The sequence below is a fragment of the Oncorhynchus tshawytscha genome, linkage group LG31 (genome assembly GCF_018296145.1).
Source record: "Oncorhynchus tshawytscha isolate Ot180627B linkage group LG31, Otsh_v2.0, whole genome shotgun sequence".
NCBI classification, from domain to species: Eukaryota; Metazoa; Chordata; class Actinopteri; order Salmoniformes; family Salmonidae; genus Oncorhynchus; species Oncorhynchus tshawytscha.
In genome coordinates this window covers 8,501,525-8,516,811 of record NC_056459.1, presented here as the reverse complement: position 1 = coordinate 8,516,811, position 15,287 = coordinate 8,501,525, and the positions used below count along the sequence as shown (strand labels likewise).

Below are 15,287 nucleotides of genomic sequence, written 5' to 3'. Positions count from 1 at the left end.
TAGAAGTCGTGACAAATCGGTGGATGCGGTGGATTGAGATCCAATGCAAAAAAACAGAACTGTATCTCTAGTTTAAACTGACAGATTTTTATGGGAATTGTTTTACTATGCTAATTAGATTTCCGCGGGTGTGGACATCGACCTTTGGAGTTAAGCCCAGATTGTTGTATTTCCTTTTTTTTTTTTTTTTAGGAAAAGTATGGGTTATATTATGTTAGTTTCCCCCATATTTTTCATCCTTTAGCATTACATTTGCTTGCATTTAATGATACTATTGTAATTCTGATAATGTACAATTTTCCAGGTGCTGTGTGTCGAATTCCTTGTGTCGCTGGGGACAGCGGTTCTCACTATTGTTGCCATGCCATTCTTCGGCATTGTGACCAATGTGACGATGCTGAACAGCATCAGCATCCTGTCCTCCATCTTCCAGGTGGGCGCTCAGTGCATTGCGAGGGAGAGGAAGCGATTCATAGTGCCCCCACTCATCTCATTAGTCCTCATACTGTCAGGCTACGTGCTCTTCATCCTCAGTTACCTGCTGAAAGAAGATAGGGGGATGAACGTCTGGATCGGATTGGCAATAATGGGGACCATCTTTGTCTCGCTGAACTGGTGGGAGAACTACAGCACCCTCTTCAAAAGCTCCTTCCTGAACAGTATATCCGAAGACATAGCGAGGTGCAGGAATGTGGTGAGCATCCTCTCTAGTCTGGTCCGGATTATGGTCACTGCAGCCGTGGTCGGGGCATACATCCCTCTGTCTGGCAGAGTCTGGTCGTCGGTGACATCAGTTCCAGGAGATGTGAGGTTGGTGATCCTGATCTTGGTGGCCGTCCAGATAGTGTCCTCCGCTCTGTGCCATTGGTTCGTGGTGGTGGCTTGCAAAATGCACGCCATGCGACGAAGCTTCCTGTTACCCATGTACCTGGCCTCGTTAGGTGTTCTGGCAGTGTTCGTCGCTCCTGTCATTATCTTCTTCCAGAATTCAAATGACTCCAGAGGTGCTAACTACACCATCACAGAGTACTGCAATGATATCACATATGGCAGGGGCCTAAGCGGCGATACTTTCTGGTTTGAGAGGCTAGTCAGGGACATCACCCATACCCTCTGTCCCCAGCACATGACCGACCTAACAGAAATGGGCCTCTTGGGAGGCTCTGCACTCTGCTGGTGGTTGGGTTGGATGCTGTGCACAATGCACATCTGGTTCCTCCAGCTTCAGCGCATCGAGAGGACACAGAATCTGTTTGTGCGGAGGATGTACGAGGGGCCCTTTCTGGAACAGTCCATGCTGCTCAACACGCGTTTTGAGATTCAGAGGAAGAAAACAATGTAAGATTATTGCAAATTCTGTGGAGGGTGGGTAGAGTTTTGTATGCATGTGCATGAGAGAAAGTGTCAAATGACGATTCTAACGTTTCCTCCAGCCACAGGCAAACTGACCCAGTCACAGTGTACCTGTGTGCAACAATGTGGCATGAGAGCTATGACGAAATGATGAAAATGATCATCTCAATGTTCAGGTAGAGTCTGACGTTTTTACATGGTTGAGAACGACACAATTGGCAGAGTTAGCAGCTTTTAAATGCAAATGATGTGTTTTTAAAAATTTGTTTCTTTACCAGACTGGACAAATACAGGCCAAGGAAAGACACCAACAATGATGTGAGCTTTGAGTCTCACATTTACTTTGATGATGCTTTTAAAGACGTGAAAGGTAGTAAAGGCCGGCATGTGAACGAATACGCAGAGGACCTGGTGGAGGTTATCCGAGAGGTTTACAAGTAAGCAGTGTAACAAATGTTCACAAATGATGATCCAATGCGCACAAAATTAACTGCATATATATACTCCATGTAATATTTAATCTGTAAAGAAATGAATACACGATACGTATGATATCATAATATAGATGTACTAGAAAAAAACAAGACATTTATCAAGAAGTTTTTTTTAAATTAACCACATATTCCTCTGAAAACCACCAGGGGATGCTCTACCCACATTCTCCACCATTTGTAACAAAACGCCATCAATGTCATTATTTGTTAAAGTGTGTGCCTGATAAATAAATACAAATCAGGAGAACTGGAATGATGGCCAAACTAAAGATTTTAATAACTCTTACGCAATCAGGAATGTCATTTTTGTCCAAGTAGAAAACAAACACAGACAGTAGGGGAAAAACATGTTTAAAAAAGGGTCAAAAGTTGAGCCTAAAGTAAGCATAAAAACCTAATGAGACTTTCCATGGCAATGTCATCAGGGTAAATTGTCACTTCAGGGAACGCACACAGTTGACATCTCCTCTGACAGCAGAGTGTAGTGAAAAATACCTGCACGCGTCAAAGCAGCGAGTTTGATCCCCACTGCTGGGGTGCTCAGTGTGCTAATGTAACTCAATCCCAGCACTGCTAACCCAGTGTACACTGCAGATTTAACAGTACGGGTGAGGATAATAATGTACATAAACTTTCCCTCATTTCATCCTCAGTATCTTCAATGAGAAGGATTCATGCATCTTCAAAGAGAGCCCACCCCTTCCATGCCAGAGGATCCTGCACACCCCTTACGGAGGTCGACTGGAGTACACCCTCCCTAATGGCAACCTGCTGATGGTGCACTTTAAGGACAAGCTACTGATCCGCCACAAGAAGAGATGGTCTCAGGTGAGACAACGCTGTCAATATACAGTTTACCACATGTCTGTGAAAGGTCTAACACTATTTCAATTGTGATTGTACAATCACGAAGCTACGATTCCATTGAAAGTGATATACCTGAATTAAAGTCGGATGATGAAGTTGAATTAGACATGAAACCACAGACTTGATTAGTTCACTCATTGTTACAGATTATGTACTTGTACTACATTCTCGGCTGGCGACTCACCAGGAAGTATTTCGAGAAGTTTGAGCAGGGTGAAGATGAGCGCGAGCTGAGGGAAAAGATGATGGTAAACAGCACAAACAATTATTTATTATAATTCTAGCATCCTGACTTGGATAAATTGTTGTTCTATTATTGTTATACTGTATATTACATAAGAAATGGGACTGATACTCTTGTATTTTGTTAGAAAGAGAAGGACAATACCTATCTCCTGGCTTTGGATGGGGACACCGACTTCCAGCCCTATGCTGTAATGCTCCTAATAGATCGACTGAAACTTTATCCACGTGTGGGTGCGGCATGTGGGAGGATTCACCCGACAGGCACAGGTAGGTAAAGCTTTCGTGTGAATCGTAATAGGAATCAAATGATTGTTCGGGAGATGTCATATCTCATAGATAGCCACAACTGAACAATGTACCCGGATCATCTTATTGGTTTAATTGTTTATTGGATGTACTCACCAACCAAGACTATTTAAGTTTAAGTTTGAGTCCAATGGTACCTGCTTTTTTTCACTATATTTCCCCGGGCCTAAATCAATATTGTATGTGAACACTATATGTACAGTTAGGGTATAATATACATCATTTATGGCCCCTATTATACAGATATCTACTCAGGTTCTATGGTCGAATGGAATAAAACGTGTTTAAAGTACATTCATAACACTTTTTACAATATAACACTAGACATAAAAGGCAAGAATATACCCTATGGTGTGCTATCCCACGTCGGATCATTCTGTTATATTGCCCCAGGTCCTATGGTATGGTATCAGAAGTTTGAGTATGCGGTGGGCCACTGGCTTCAGAAGACTGCAGAGCACGTGTTTGGTAGCGTGCTCTGCAGCCCCGGCTGCTTCAGTCTGTTCAGGGGCACAGCCCTCATGGACGACAACGTCATGAAGAGATACACCACTAAGGCCACGGAGGCTAGCCACTACGTACAGTACGATCAAGGTAAATCTTTATTCCTGGACAACAGTCACTCGAAGAACAGAGCTACTTGTCTGTGTAGTACTCTCTCGTCTACAGTACCTCCCTCTGCTCTGTTACAGGTGAAGACCGCTGGTTGTGCACTCTCCTGCTGCAGCAGGGCTGGAGGGTGGAGTACAACGCTGCGTCCGACGCCTACACCAACGCCCCCCAGGACTTCAAGGAGTTCTATAACCAGCGTCGGCGCTGGGGGCCCTCCACCATGGCCAACACCATCGATCTGCTGGGCTCAGGGTCTCTGACCTCCCAGAGGAACAGCTCTATCTCCAAACCCTTCATCCTCTACCAGATTCTCAGCATGGCCGCCTCCATCCTAGGCCCGGCCACAATCTGCCTAATGATCTCAGGTATCCATGGCAACCTGCCTGTCAGGGGCCTCATACAGCTCTAGCTTTGGGGTAGTTTGTTGTTGGAATGTAACAGGATACAAACATTTTGTAAACCGAAGGAAGAGGAATATCGTTCATAATAGTTCTGGTCCTTTCTCTTTTTTTTAGGAAGCTTGTCGTTCATACTAGACATCGATCCCAACGTTGCTTTGGTCCTTGCAACAGTGCCCCCTGTGGTGTACCTGTTGCTGTGCTTCAAGCTGAAATCGGACACACAGATCGCCATAGCAGCCGTCATGAGTGTCTTGTACGCTTTCCTCATGATAGGAACCGCTTTGTCCATCGTAGGTAAATGATGACACTAGACTAGGACTTCATCTCAATCAACATAAAGTTGAACCTCGAATACAAACCTCAGCGTTACGGACTGACCGTTCAACGTAATGGGCAAGATCAAACTGGGACATTCATTAAATACAAAATGTCAATTCTTTCTCATTATGTTAACTATCTCTGTTCATCTCAGGTGCTATGGTTGAGCAGCAAACCATTTGGACTCCTAGCGGCCTGTTTATCATAGGCCTGGTGCTGATGAACATCATCACAGCAGCGCTCCACCCCAAGGAGTTCCATCTGGTCGTCTACGGCCTCCTGTACTTCATCTCTATCCCCAGTGGCTACCTCCTACTGACCATCTACTCCATGGTCAACATGAACAATGTGTCCTGGGGCACTCGGGAGACAGGTGTCCAAGTCGCTGCGCCACCACCAGCCAAGGCCATCACACAGCGCATCTTACAGGCCAAGTGCTGCAAGTTTCTCTGCTGGGACAGTGGAAAAGTGGCAGACCAGAATGGTCAGTTGCCAGAAACAGTTGTGTTGGCTAATGAGCCAAAGGTGAACCCTAATCTGACCTCTCAGGACAACAACAGGTATTTACATTTTGAGTGTCTGGAGTGTTTACATGATTTCACCACTTCTGTGTAAACCGTAAGCATAGTATTTGGATCTGTATTTTTTTCCGAAGCATAACTCCAAAATACTGTACTACGTTCTAATTAAAATAATTGACAGGTACCAATTCAATGATAAGTCTTATACTCCAAGGCTATATGTGGCATTCCACAAGGCTCCGTTTCGGGAGTGATTCATTATTTCCATACACAATATATTTTCATCTAACGTCTTTAAATCTTTCTCTTAAAGTGTGTATTCTTCATTTTCTCCTATTTTGATGTGTGTAATTGAGAAAGCTGTGTGGAATGCACACCAGATAATGTTTGATTTCTTTCAATCTAGGAATGTGGAATTCTGTTCTCATCAGTCTACTGAACAAAGTGAGTATATTTTTGAATAGATCTATTACAATCTTTCCACTGTGTGACTTTAAAAATGAAGACATTATGATATTATCTTACAAACGTGAGAAAGTAACACACACATTTAGACTTCACCTAGTAACCTTTACTCTGCACACTGTGCCAACTATGTCCCCTCTTCATTGTACTGGTACTGATACTCCCTGTATGTAGCTCAATTTTTGTGTATTTTATTTTGTTTTTCTTGTGGAAGTTACTATTTTATTTTATATATATTTTTTAACTGCATCGCTGGGAAAGGTTCATAACCAAGCATTTCTCTGTAAAGTTTACACCAGTTGTATTCGGCGCATGTGACTAATAAAATAACTAAGATTTGATTTGATTCTTTGTATCTACAGACTTTGTAACACAACTGCAGAAGAAGTCCTATGACTTCCCTCTAAATGAAGATTTTCTTGTGAAGGTAGATTTCCTATTCTGTTACCAACATAATATTATGAATGACATAAAAGCTACAAGATACATATAAAGTTATCTAACCGCTTCACGTTGTTGGTATGTCACTACATCCAGAATCACATATGTTTCACTATACACTGAAGATATCTGACTTGACTATTTAATAAGTGTCTCTTGGTGTGCTTCAGGAAGAGGAGGACTTTTGGAGAGAGCTCCAGAAGCTCTATTTGGAACCTCTGGCTGAGGATAAAGAAAAACAGAAGAAAATCACAAATGACCTAAAAGAACTGAGAAACAAGGTATGCTGTATGCATAGCTCCTGTTTTGAGTGGGTGGTGCTGGGGGGGATCCCCTTTATGATAAAGCATTGCATGCATCTATAAATGACATTAGTGTTACGGCATACAGTTTAGAAGATGCGTTTTTAGGATTTCCACATACAGCTGTATGGGCTTTTTTGTTGTTGTTGCAGGGTCTGGGAAGAAATGGACCTTTTTATAAACGCATTTCAACATTTACATGAAATAAGACATTAGCATTATCTTTTTTAATGCCACACAAATGGCAGAAATGAGTGGCTACTCTGACAGTGTCAAACTGACAGTAAGATGCTTTTGGGAAACTGGGTCTAGAATGCAAACAGTAGCCCAGGCCAATAAAGAGACACACAGATTGTACAATATTAATAGCAATACACATAAAAATGTATTACAAATAAAAATTGGAAATACCTTTGCTATGAGACTCGAAATTGAGCTCAGGTGAATCCTGTTCCATTGATCATCCTTAAGATGTTTCTACAACTTGATTGGAGTCCACCTGTGGTAAATTCAATTAATTGGACATGATTTGGAAAAGCACACATCTGTCTATATAAGGTCCCACAGTTGAGGAATTGTCCGTAGAGCTCCGAGACAGGATTGTGTCGAGGCACAGATTTGGGGAAGGGTACCAAAAAAATGTCTGCAGCATTGAAGGTCCCCAAGAACACAGTGGCCTCCATTTTTCTTAAATGGATGAAGTTTGGAATCACCAAGACTCTTTCTAGAGCTGGCTGCCCGGCGAAACTGAGCAATTGTTGGAGAAGGGCCTTGGTCAGGGAGGTGACCAAGAACCCGATGGTCACTCTGACAGAGCTCTAAAGTTCCTCTGTGGAGATGGGAGAACCTTCCAGAAAGGCAACCATCTCTGCAGCACTCCACCAATTAGGTCTTTATGGTAGAGTTGCCAGACGGAAGCAAATGACAGCCCACTGGGAGTTTGCCAAAAGGCACCTAAAGGACTCTGAGATTCTCGGGTTTGATTAAACGAAGATTGAATACCAAGCGTCACGTCTGTAGGTAACCTGGCACCATCCCTACGTTACTACCCTGCATGAATCTGTAGCTAGAGCCAACCAACTAGGTTCAATGTCAGCCAACTAGCTAACATTGTGTTATAACTAGAAATGCAAATGGCTCTGAGATACAAATAATATTACTACACAGATCATACATCTAACATTAGCTAGCCCTGCCAGCCAGGTAATGTAAGCTTTAACTTGCAATGAAAATGATTTTTGGACAAAATTAGAAACGTATAATATCGGAAAATGTCGCTAGCTAGACCCTCTTACCCATATACTCGGATGAATGCTTCTCCCTCTCTGTCACAGATGCCATGGTTGCCCTTGGTTTGAAGATGTAATCCAGAGTCAGATGTTTTATACAACAGCTTTCTGTGTGTTCTCTTTTTGACTCCCTCCGCATATTTGCAAACCAACGCCATCATTTTCTTCATCTCCTTAGCTATCATACTCTGCTTCCACTGGGCATTCCATTGATCTCAAAACTGAGTCCTCCAGAAAGTGGAAAGCATTAGAGCTAGACTTTTGCAGTTCTTCATGTTTTTCAAAAAAGGTGGATTAGAAAGGATTACCTACACATACTGAGCAGCTCATATTATAGACAGAATCTTGCTACATGGCAGACCATCTCTCTGCATCTCTCGACCATCTCTCGGCATGTCCAGCCCATACATTATCTCAGCCAATCACGGCTAGCGGGAAGGTTCCTGACTTTTTCCTTGACTAAACCAACTAGGCTCGTAATTTAACAACTTTCTTAGTATTTACAAAATGCATACAAGTTTGATATTAAGGCACATTTAAAGTTCATATTCCAGATGTCATTTCTGCCACAAAACACATTTTAGTAATGATGCGCAACATGACTTCCCGTGAAGTAATGATGCGCAACATACGCCTTGTTTCCTGAAACTAGTAATTTTTAAAAAATTTTAGCTAAATTATTTCAATTTATCAGGGGTGCTGCAACACTCCTACTTCCCTGCGGCTATGGCTATGGCTGTATGCTGTCTTTTCATTTCAATGTACATGATATTAGCATGAAGTAGAAGGTGTAGTACTTTGTCTGTCTCTGGTATTAAAAAGATTGTTTCAATAGCACTAAACTATCACTAGTTGGAGAAATCCACTGTCTGTGCATGCTTGCCTATCTTGTTCATATCCCTTTAATTGAAACTCATCTCCTCTTCATACAGGTGACTTTTATCTTTTTCATCTGCAATGCCATGTGGCTGGTGGCAACGTTCACTCTTCAGGCCATTGGAACCTCAGTCACCATCAAAATCCCAAAATCCAATCTCAATCTGACTCAGACTAGGGAGTATCTATTTATCGATCCAGTAGGACTGATGTTCCTTTTGGGATTTGCATCCTTACTGCTGATCCAGTTCTTTGCCATGTTCTACCACAGGTGATTATTTAAATTAATTATGTATTTATTTATAGGCAGGATCACCAAATTCTAAACCACATTTTCAAAATACTATTTTCTTAAAGTAATTTAGTTTGCCTTTATGTTATGATAAATGAATCCATGAAGTCGTACCCATTTTATAGCTATTGCATGATTATTATTTTATTTTTGTTCCTTTAGAATTTACACTCTGATCCATTTCGTGGCATTTGTGAACACTGAGTCCAAGACTGAGAGAAGACAATCAGACGATGGCATGCAGGTAAATTAACATCATCTTATTGACGATGAAGAGGAAACATCTCGAGGGCACAAAAGGAACTAACACTTTGTTTTCATTTTATATCATATCAATGGCGTTCCTGTTGGTGGATAACTAAAGATGTGTCTCTGTACCTTCTGACTCCAACTTCACAGATTCCTGACATGCTGGAGAATGAGCTCAAAGACGACAAATACTTTGACACATTTCTGTCTATAGAGAATCCAGCAGCAATCCAGCAACAAGGCCAAGAAACTCCAGTGTGAGGTCTTACTACTGAGTGTCCCTTAGTGGTAGCAGTTGCAGCTAAAATAGTAATAGGAGTCGGATACTGCAGTTTTGCGTTAGATGTTGCACAGTTAGATATAGTAGTATTGAGGGAGAATGTTCCAAATAGTATAGATTATAGAGAGTATTTATTGGATTTGATATAGTTAACCTTTGTTTAACCAGAAAAAGATCCGTGATTAACCTCTTTTGCGAGGGCAGTGTGAACATACAATACAAGAGCAAAGACGGGGACAAAACATTCAAAACAATTGCAGCGGTCAACAACATTTATTATAGCATAACGGAGTATAACAATTAAATGTGAGTTAAATCTCAGGGAAATGTGATATAATGTTCTCATATTGTGCTATTTCATGTGTGATCAATTGTTGTAGCTTGTAATCTTTGTTTGCTCTTTGTGTGCTTTCCCTTTTTTTAATCAAATGCTTTGTTGTGAATCACTTCCTATTAGTATTTTGGTTAGCAGTTTTACTTTTCCCTTTTGAGTGAAGCACTTTATCTGTATATTGCACTGATATATTGAGATTTTTTTAGTGGAGTTATGTGTGCTATGTATTTATTATGTAACTGAATAGAATGTATAATTAGAGTATTTTTTTGTTATTTAAGTAGGCAAGACAGTTAAGAACAAATTCTTATTTACAATTTATAAGCCCTCTCTACCGATAACATTGTGCTTTGTTTCATTCTGGTATCTGTATTCTAATCCATGCGTAATACAACTATATACATACTGTATTACTCTCATAGTTTCTGTGTACGTCTGATTCATTTGATCAAAGTTTTGATTGAAGACAGATCACACCCATGATGAGGGCGAATAGAATCGGATGCATGTTGGGGAGTAAGAGGATCGCGTAAAACCTCTCTGGGATATGTGGGACGGTAGCATCCCACTTGGCCAAAAGCCAGAGAAAATGCAGAGCGCCAAATTCAAATAAATTCCTATAAAAATCTAACTTTCATGAAATCACACATGTAAGATACCAAATTAAAGCTACACATGTTGTGAATCCAGCTAATATGTCAGATTTCAAAAAGGTTTTTCGGTGAAAGCAAACGATGCTATTATCTAAGGATAGCACCATAGTAAACAAAAGAGAGAAAACATTTCAACCCTGCAGGCGCAACACAAAACGCAGAAATAAAAATATAAATCATGCCTTACCTTTTTGACAAGCTTCTTTTGTTGGCACTCCAATATGTCCCATAAACATCACAAATGGTCCTTTTGTTTCGATTAATTCCGTCCATATATATCCAAAATGTCAATTTATTTGGCGCATTTGATCCAGAAAAACACCGGTTCCAACTTGCGTAACGTGACTACAAAATATCTCAAAAGTTACCTGTAAACTTCGCCAAAACATTTCAAACTACTTTTGAAAATACAACTTTAGGTATTTTTTAAAGTAAATAATTGATCAAATTGAAGACAGGATGATCTGTGTTCAATACAGAAAGAAAACAAACTGAAGCATGCTTTCTGGTCATGATACTCTATCAAACAGTACACATGAAGTGACCCTTGTTCAAGATGGCCGTACTTCTTCATTACACAAAGGAATAACCTCAACCAATTTCTAAAGACTGGTGACATCCAGTGGAAGTGGTAGGAACGGCAAGCAAGTCCCTTAGAAATCTGGATTCCCAATGAAAACCCATTGAAAAGAGGGTGACCTCAAAAAACGGGGTTTTGCCTGCTACATAAGTTCTGTTATACTCACAGACATGATTCAAACAGTTTTAGAAACGTCAGAGTGTTTTCTATCCAAATATACTAATAATATGCATATCTTATCTTCTGGGGATGAGTAGCAGGCAGTTGAATTTGGGTAAGATTTTCATCCAAAATTCCAAATGCTGCCCCCTATCCTAGAGAAGTTTTTAAAGGGGAATTTCACCTGGTGGGATCTGGGCTTTTTTTTTACATCATGACTGAAGCATTTCTTGAACAGTGAGGGGGTGGGGTCTAAAAAATACATGTAGTCCTGCTTTGTGGCATTTCGTGAAGGCTCTATGTTATACTGATCGGACTATACATTTTTACGGGTGTAGATATGGTTGTCCTTGTTCGATAAAGCCATTGTACGTCTTTCAATTATGTTCCTATCACTGGATTCATTGCTAAATATACAAGCAGACACATTTTACCCAGTCTCTGAAACACTACAACTTGGGATGGTCCTTGTTCTCTGTCCCCCAAGGCAGGCTTTTTTGAAAAGGAGGTGGACACTAACAACAATCCTTTGGGCACAACTGAAAGAACTGACCAGACGAAATGGCTTCAAGTGATTCCTCTCATCAACACAACTTAGACGATGGAACGTCTATTAGCTATATGGTGACATCCATGTTTCAATCGGAATATAGTGATGAGGATTCGAAACAAAGAGTTTAGATTTAGCTAACGTTAGTAGCTCAGCTACAGCCGATGCCAGCACCAAGAGGGCAGATGACAAATACGGTGCCTAGCTATTTATATATAAGTTATTTTTCATGCAAGCCACCTAGCTAACTTTAGTTTATCTACCAAACCCATATTGTGCACTGTTTTACTGTTTGCCAACTTCGCTAACTAGCCTCAAGGTGTGTGTATTTTGGCCAACTTACCTTCACCCTGTGCATGCTGGTGGAATCAGATTCTGTATCACCTACAACCAGGGCTCTAAAATGTTTATAGTCCGTTAAAAAACTTAAAAAAATATGTCTGGGACGGTTCAAAACAGACTTTGGGACAGTTGCGAGACAATAGGCCAGAAAAGTGGTTCCATACTAAAATGTTTAACAGTGGTTCCATACTAAAATGTTTAACAGTGGTTCCATCCTAAAATGTTTAAACACAAAGATGAGGCTGATAAAACAGATCACAACATTAAGCTTGATAAAATATGAATAATTCCCATTCCAAGCTCAACAATGTGTTCACTTGTCTCGGCCATGTGTGTGAACATTCCAAAATGCTATTATGTGAGAACACCATTCTCAAACGCGCATCTGATGAGAGCGTTTTTTATAATGTGACAGTGATGGATATACAGTGCCTTGCGAAAGTATTCGGCCCCCTTGAACTTTGCGACCTTTTGCCACATTTCAGGCTTCAAACATAAAGATATAAAACTGTATTTTTTTGTGAAGAATCAACAACAAGTGGGACACAATCATGAAGTGGAACGACATTTATTGGATATTTCAAAGTTTTTTAACAAATAAAATGCTAACAAATAAAAAACTGAAAAATTGGGCGTGCAAAATTATTCAGCAACCTTAAGTTAATACTTTGTAGCGCCACCTTTTGCTGCGATTACAGCTGTAAGTCGCATGGGGTATGTCTCTATCAGTTTTGCACATCGAGAGACTGAAATTTTTTCCCATTCCTCCTTGCAAAACAGCTCGAGCTCAGTGAGGTTGGATGGAGAGCATTTGTGAACAGCAGTTTTCAGTTCTTTCCACAGATTCTCGATTGGATTCAGGTCTGGACTTTGACTTGGCCATTCTAACACCTGGATATGTTTATTTTTGAACCATTCCATTGTAGATGTTGCTTTATGTTTTGGATCATTGTTTGTTGGAAGACAAATCTTCGTCCCAGTCTCAGGTCTTTTGCAGACTCCATCAGGTATTCTTCCAGAATGGTCCTGTATTTGGCTCCATCCATCTTCCCATCAATTTTAACCATCTTCCCTGTCCCTGCTGAAGAAAAGCAGGCCCAAACCATGATGCTGCCACCACCATGTTTGACAGTGGGGATGGTGTGTTCAGGGTGATGGGCTGTGTTGCTTTTACGCCAAACATAATGTTTTGCATTGTTGCCAAAAAGTTCATCTGACCAGAGCACCTTCTTCCACATGTTTGGTGTGTCTCCCAGGTGGCTTGTGGCAAACTTTAAACGACACTTTTTATGGATATCTTTAAGAAATGGCTTTCTTCTTGCCACTCTTCCATAAAGGCCAGATTTGTGAAATATACGACTGATTGTTGTCCTATGGACAGAGTCTCCCACCTCAGCTGTAGATCTCTGCAGTTCATCCAGAGTGATCATGGGCCTCTTGGCTGCATCTCTGATCAGTCTTCTCCTTGTATGAGCTGAAAGTTTAGAGGGACGGCCAGGTCTTGGTAGATTTGCAGTGGTCTGATACTCCTTCCATTTCAATATTATCGCTTGCACAGTGCTCCTTGGGATGTTTAAAGCTTGGGAAATCTTTTTGTATCCAAATCCGGCTTTAAACTTCTTCACAACAGTATCTCGGACCTGCCTGGTGTGTTCCTTTCTCTTCATGATGCTCTCTGCGCTTTTAACGGACCTCTGAGACTATCACAGTGCAGGTGCATTTATACGGAGACTTGATTACACACAGGTGGATTGTATTTATCATCATTAGTCATTTAGGTCAACATTGGATCATTCAGAGATCCTCACTGAACTTCTGGAGAGAGTTTGCTGCACTGAAAGTAAAGGGACTGAATAATTTTGCACGCCCAATTTTTCAGTTTTTAATTTGTTAAAAAAGTTTGAAATATCCAATAAATGTCATTCCACTTCAAGATTGTGTCCCACTTGTTGTTGATTCTTCACAAAAAAATACAGTTTTATATCTTTATGTTTGAAGCCTGAAATGTGGCAAAAGGTCGCAAAGTTCAAGGGGGCCGAATACTTTCGCAAGGCACTGTATATGTCTATGGTCAGATTTTGGCTGTACACTATTCATTACTTGATATTTGTTTATTGAACCTTTATTTAACTAGGCAAGTCAGTTAAGAACAAATTCTTATTTACAATGACGGCCTACCCCGGCCAAACCCTAACCCAGACGATGCTGGGCCAATTGTGCGCTGCCCTATGGGACTCCCAATCACGGTCAGTTGTGATACAGCCTAGAATCGAACCAGGGTCTGTAGTGACGACTCTAGCACTGAGATATAGTGCCATAGAACGCTGAAGCCACTCGGGAGCCCAAGGTAAGATAGGCTATTTAAAAATGTCCAGGTTTCAAACAATGATATGCTTGGCTAGGCATCGTATATTAATTATTTAGGTTATGGAAATGTATAATATTGAAATATCATTCCAATGTTGGGGTAAATAGGCCAGTTAGAAGGCACATTTTAATCTCTCCCAGCCTGTCTGCGGGCCCGCCGGCCAGGAGCTGAAGTTTTGTGTGCCGGGAGTTGCTGTGGTATTTACATTGTCTGTAGACTATGGCTACCTACTATGATATTCTAGAGAATATGTATCTCCCTGACCTGAACCAAACGCTCTGTAGGGGGTGCGTAATGGTGGCAGAGAAGTCTGGCGCAGGAGAGAAAAAATTGATTTACAACGGCGCAGTTTAATAAATAAAACCACTGTAAACAGAACAATAAATAAATGAGTAAACAAAACCCGTTACACACCAGCATAACGTGAACAAGCAATTCCGGACAAGGACATGGGGAGAACAGAGGGTTAAATACACAACATGTAATGATGGAATTGAAACCAGGTGTGGAGGAAGACAAGACAAAACAAATGGAAAATGAGAGGTGGATCGTCGATGGCTAGAAGACCGGTGACGTCGACTGCCGAACGCCGCCCGAACAAGGAGAGGGACCGACTTCGGCAGAAGTTGTGACACGCACACTGTAAACTGTGCAAAGTATTTCTGCCTTGCGCTGCAACACTGCCTGGCTGGGGACTGTCCCTTACAAAAATGTACCATGGTACTACTATCGTACTTTCACTTAAACATGGTTTTAGCTTTGAAGTATGATGGTACTGCCATGCGCCTAAATAATGCCATGGTATGGTCTCATTTATAACCTGGTATAGATATGGATCATGGAAATACCATGGTTTTAAACTGCATTATACATTCTACTATGATAACGCATAATTATGATAAATGCACATGCACAAGGTGAAAACTGATGCTTTTAAGGAGCGGGAGACTAATCCGGATGCTTATAACAAATCCCGCTATGCTCTCAGA

General features: G+C 41.0%; 1 protein-coding gene across 1 annotated transcript; it reads left to right on the top strand.

The window, feature by feature from the left end:
• Positions 1–309: 309 nt before the first annotated feature.
• On the top strand, positions 310–10,061 carry LOC112233133 (chitin synthase chs-2-like). The gene is made up of 16 exons (XM_024400543.2): positions 310–1,338; positions 1,434–1,529; positions 1,632–1,790; positions 2,501–2,675; positions 2,861–2,962; positions 3,086–3,227; positions 3,660–3,860; positions 3,959–4,243; positions 4,394–4,573; positions 4,752–5,157; positions 5,525–5,562; positions 5,946–6,010; positions 6,195–6,305; positions 8,548–8,762; positions 8,946–9,027; positions 9,183–10,061. The coding sequence occupies exons 1-16, from the start codon at positions 362–364 to the stop codon at positions 9,291–9,293; spliced, it is 3,345 nt and encodes a 1,114-aa protein (XP_024256311.1). The 5' UTR covers positions 310–361; the 3' UTR covers positions 9,294–10,061.
• The last annotated feature ends 5,226 nt before the right edge of the window (positions 10,062–15,287 follow it).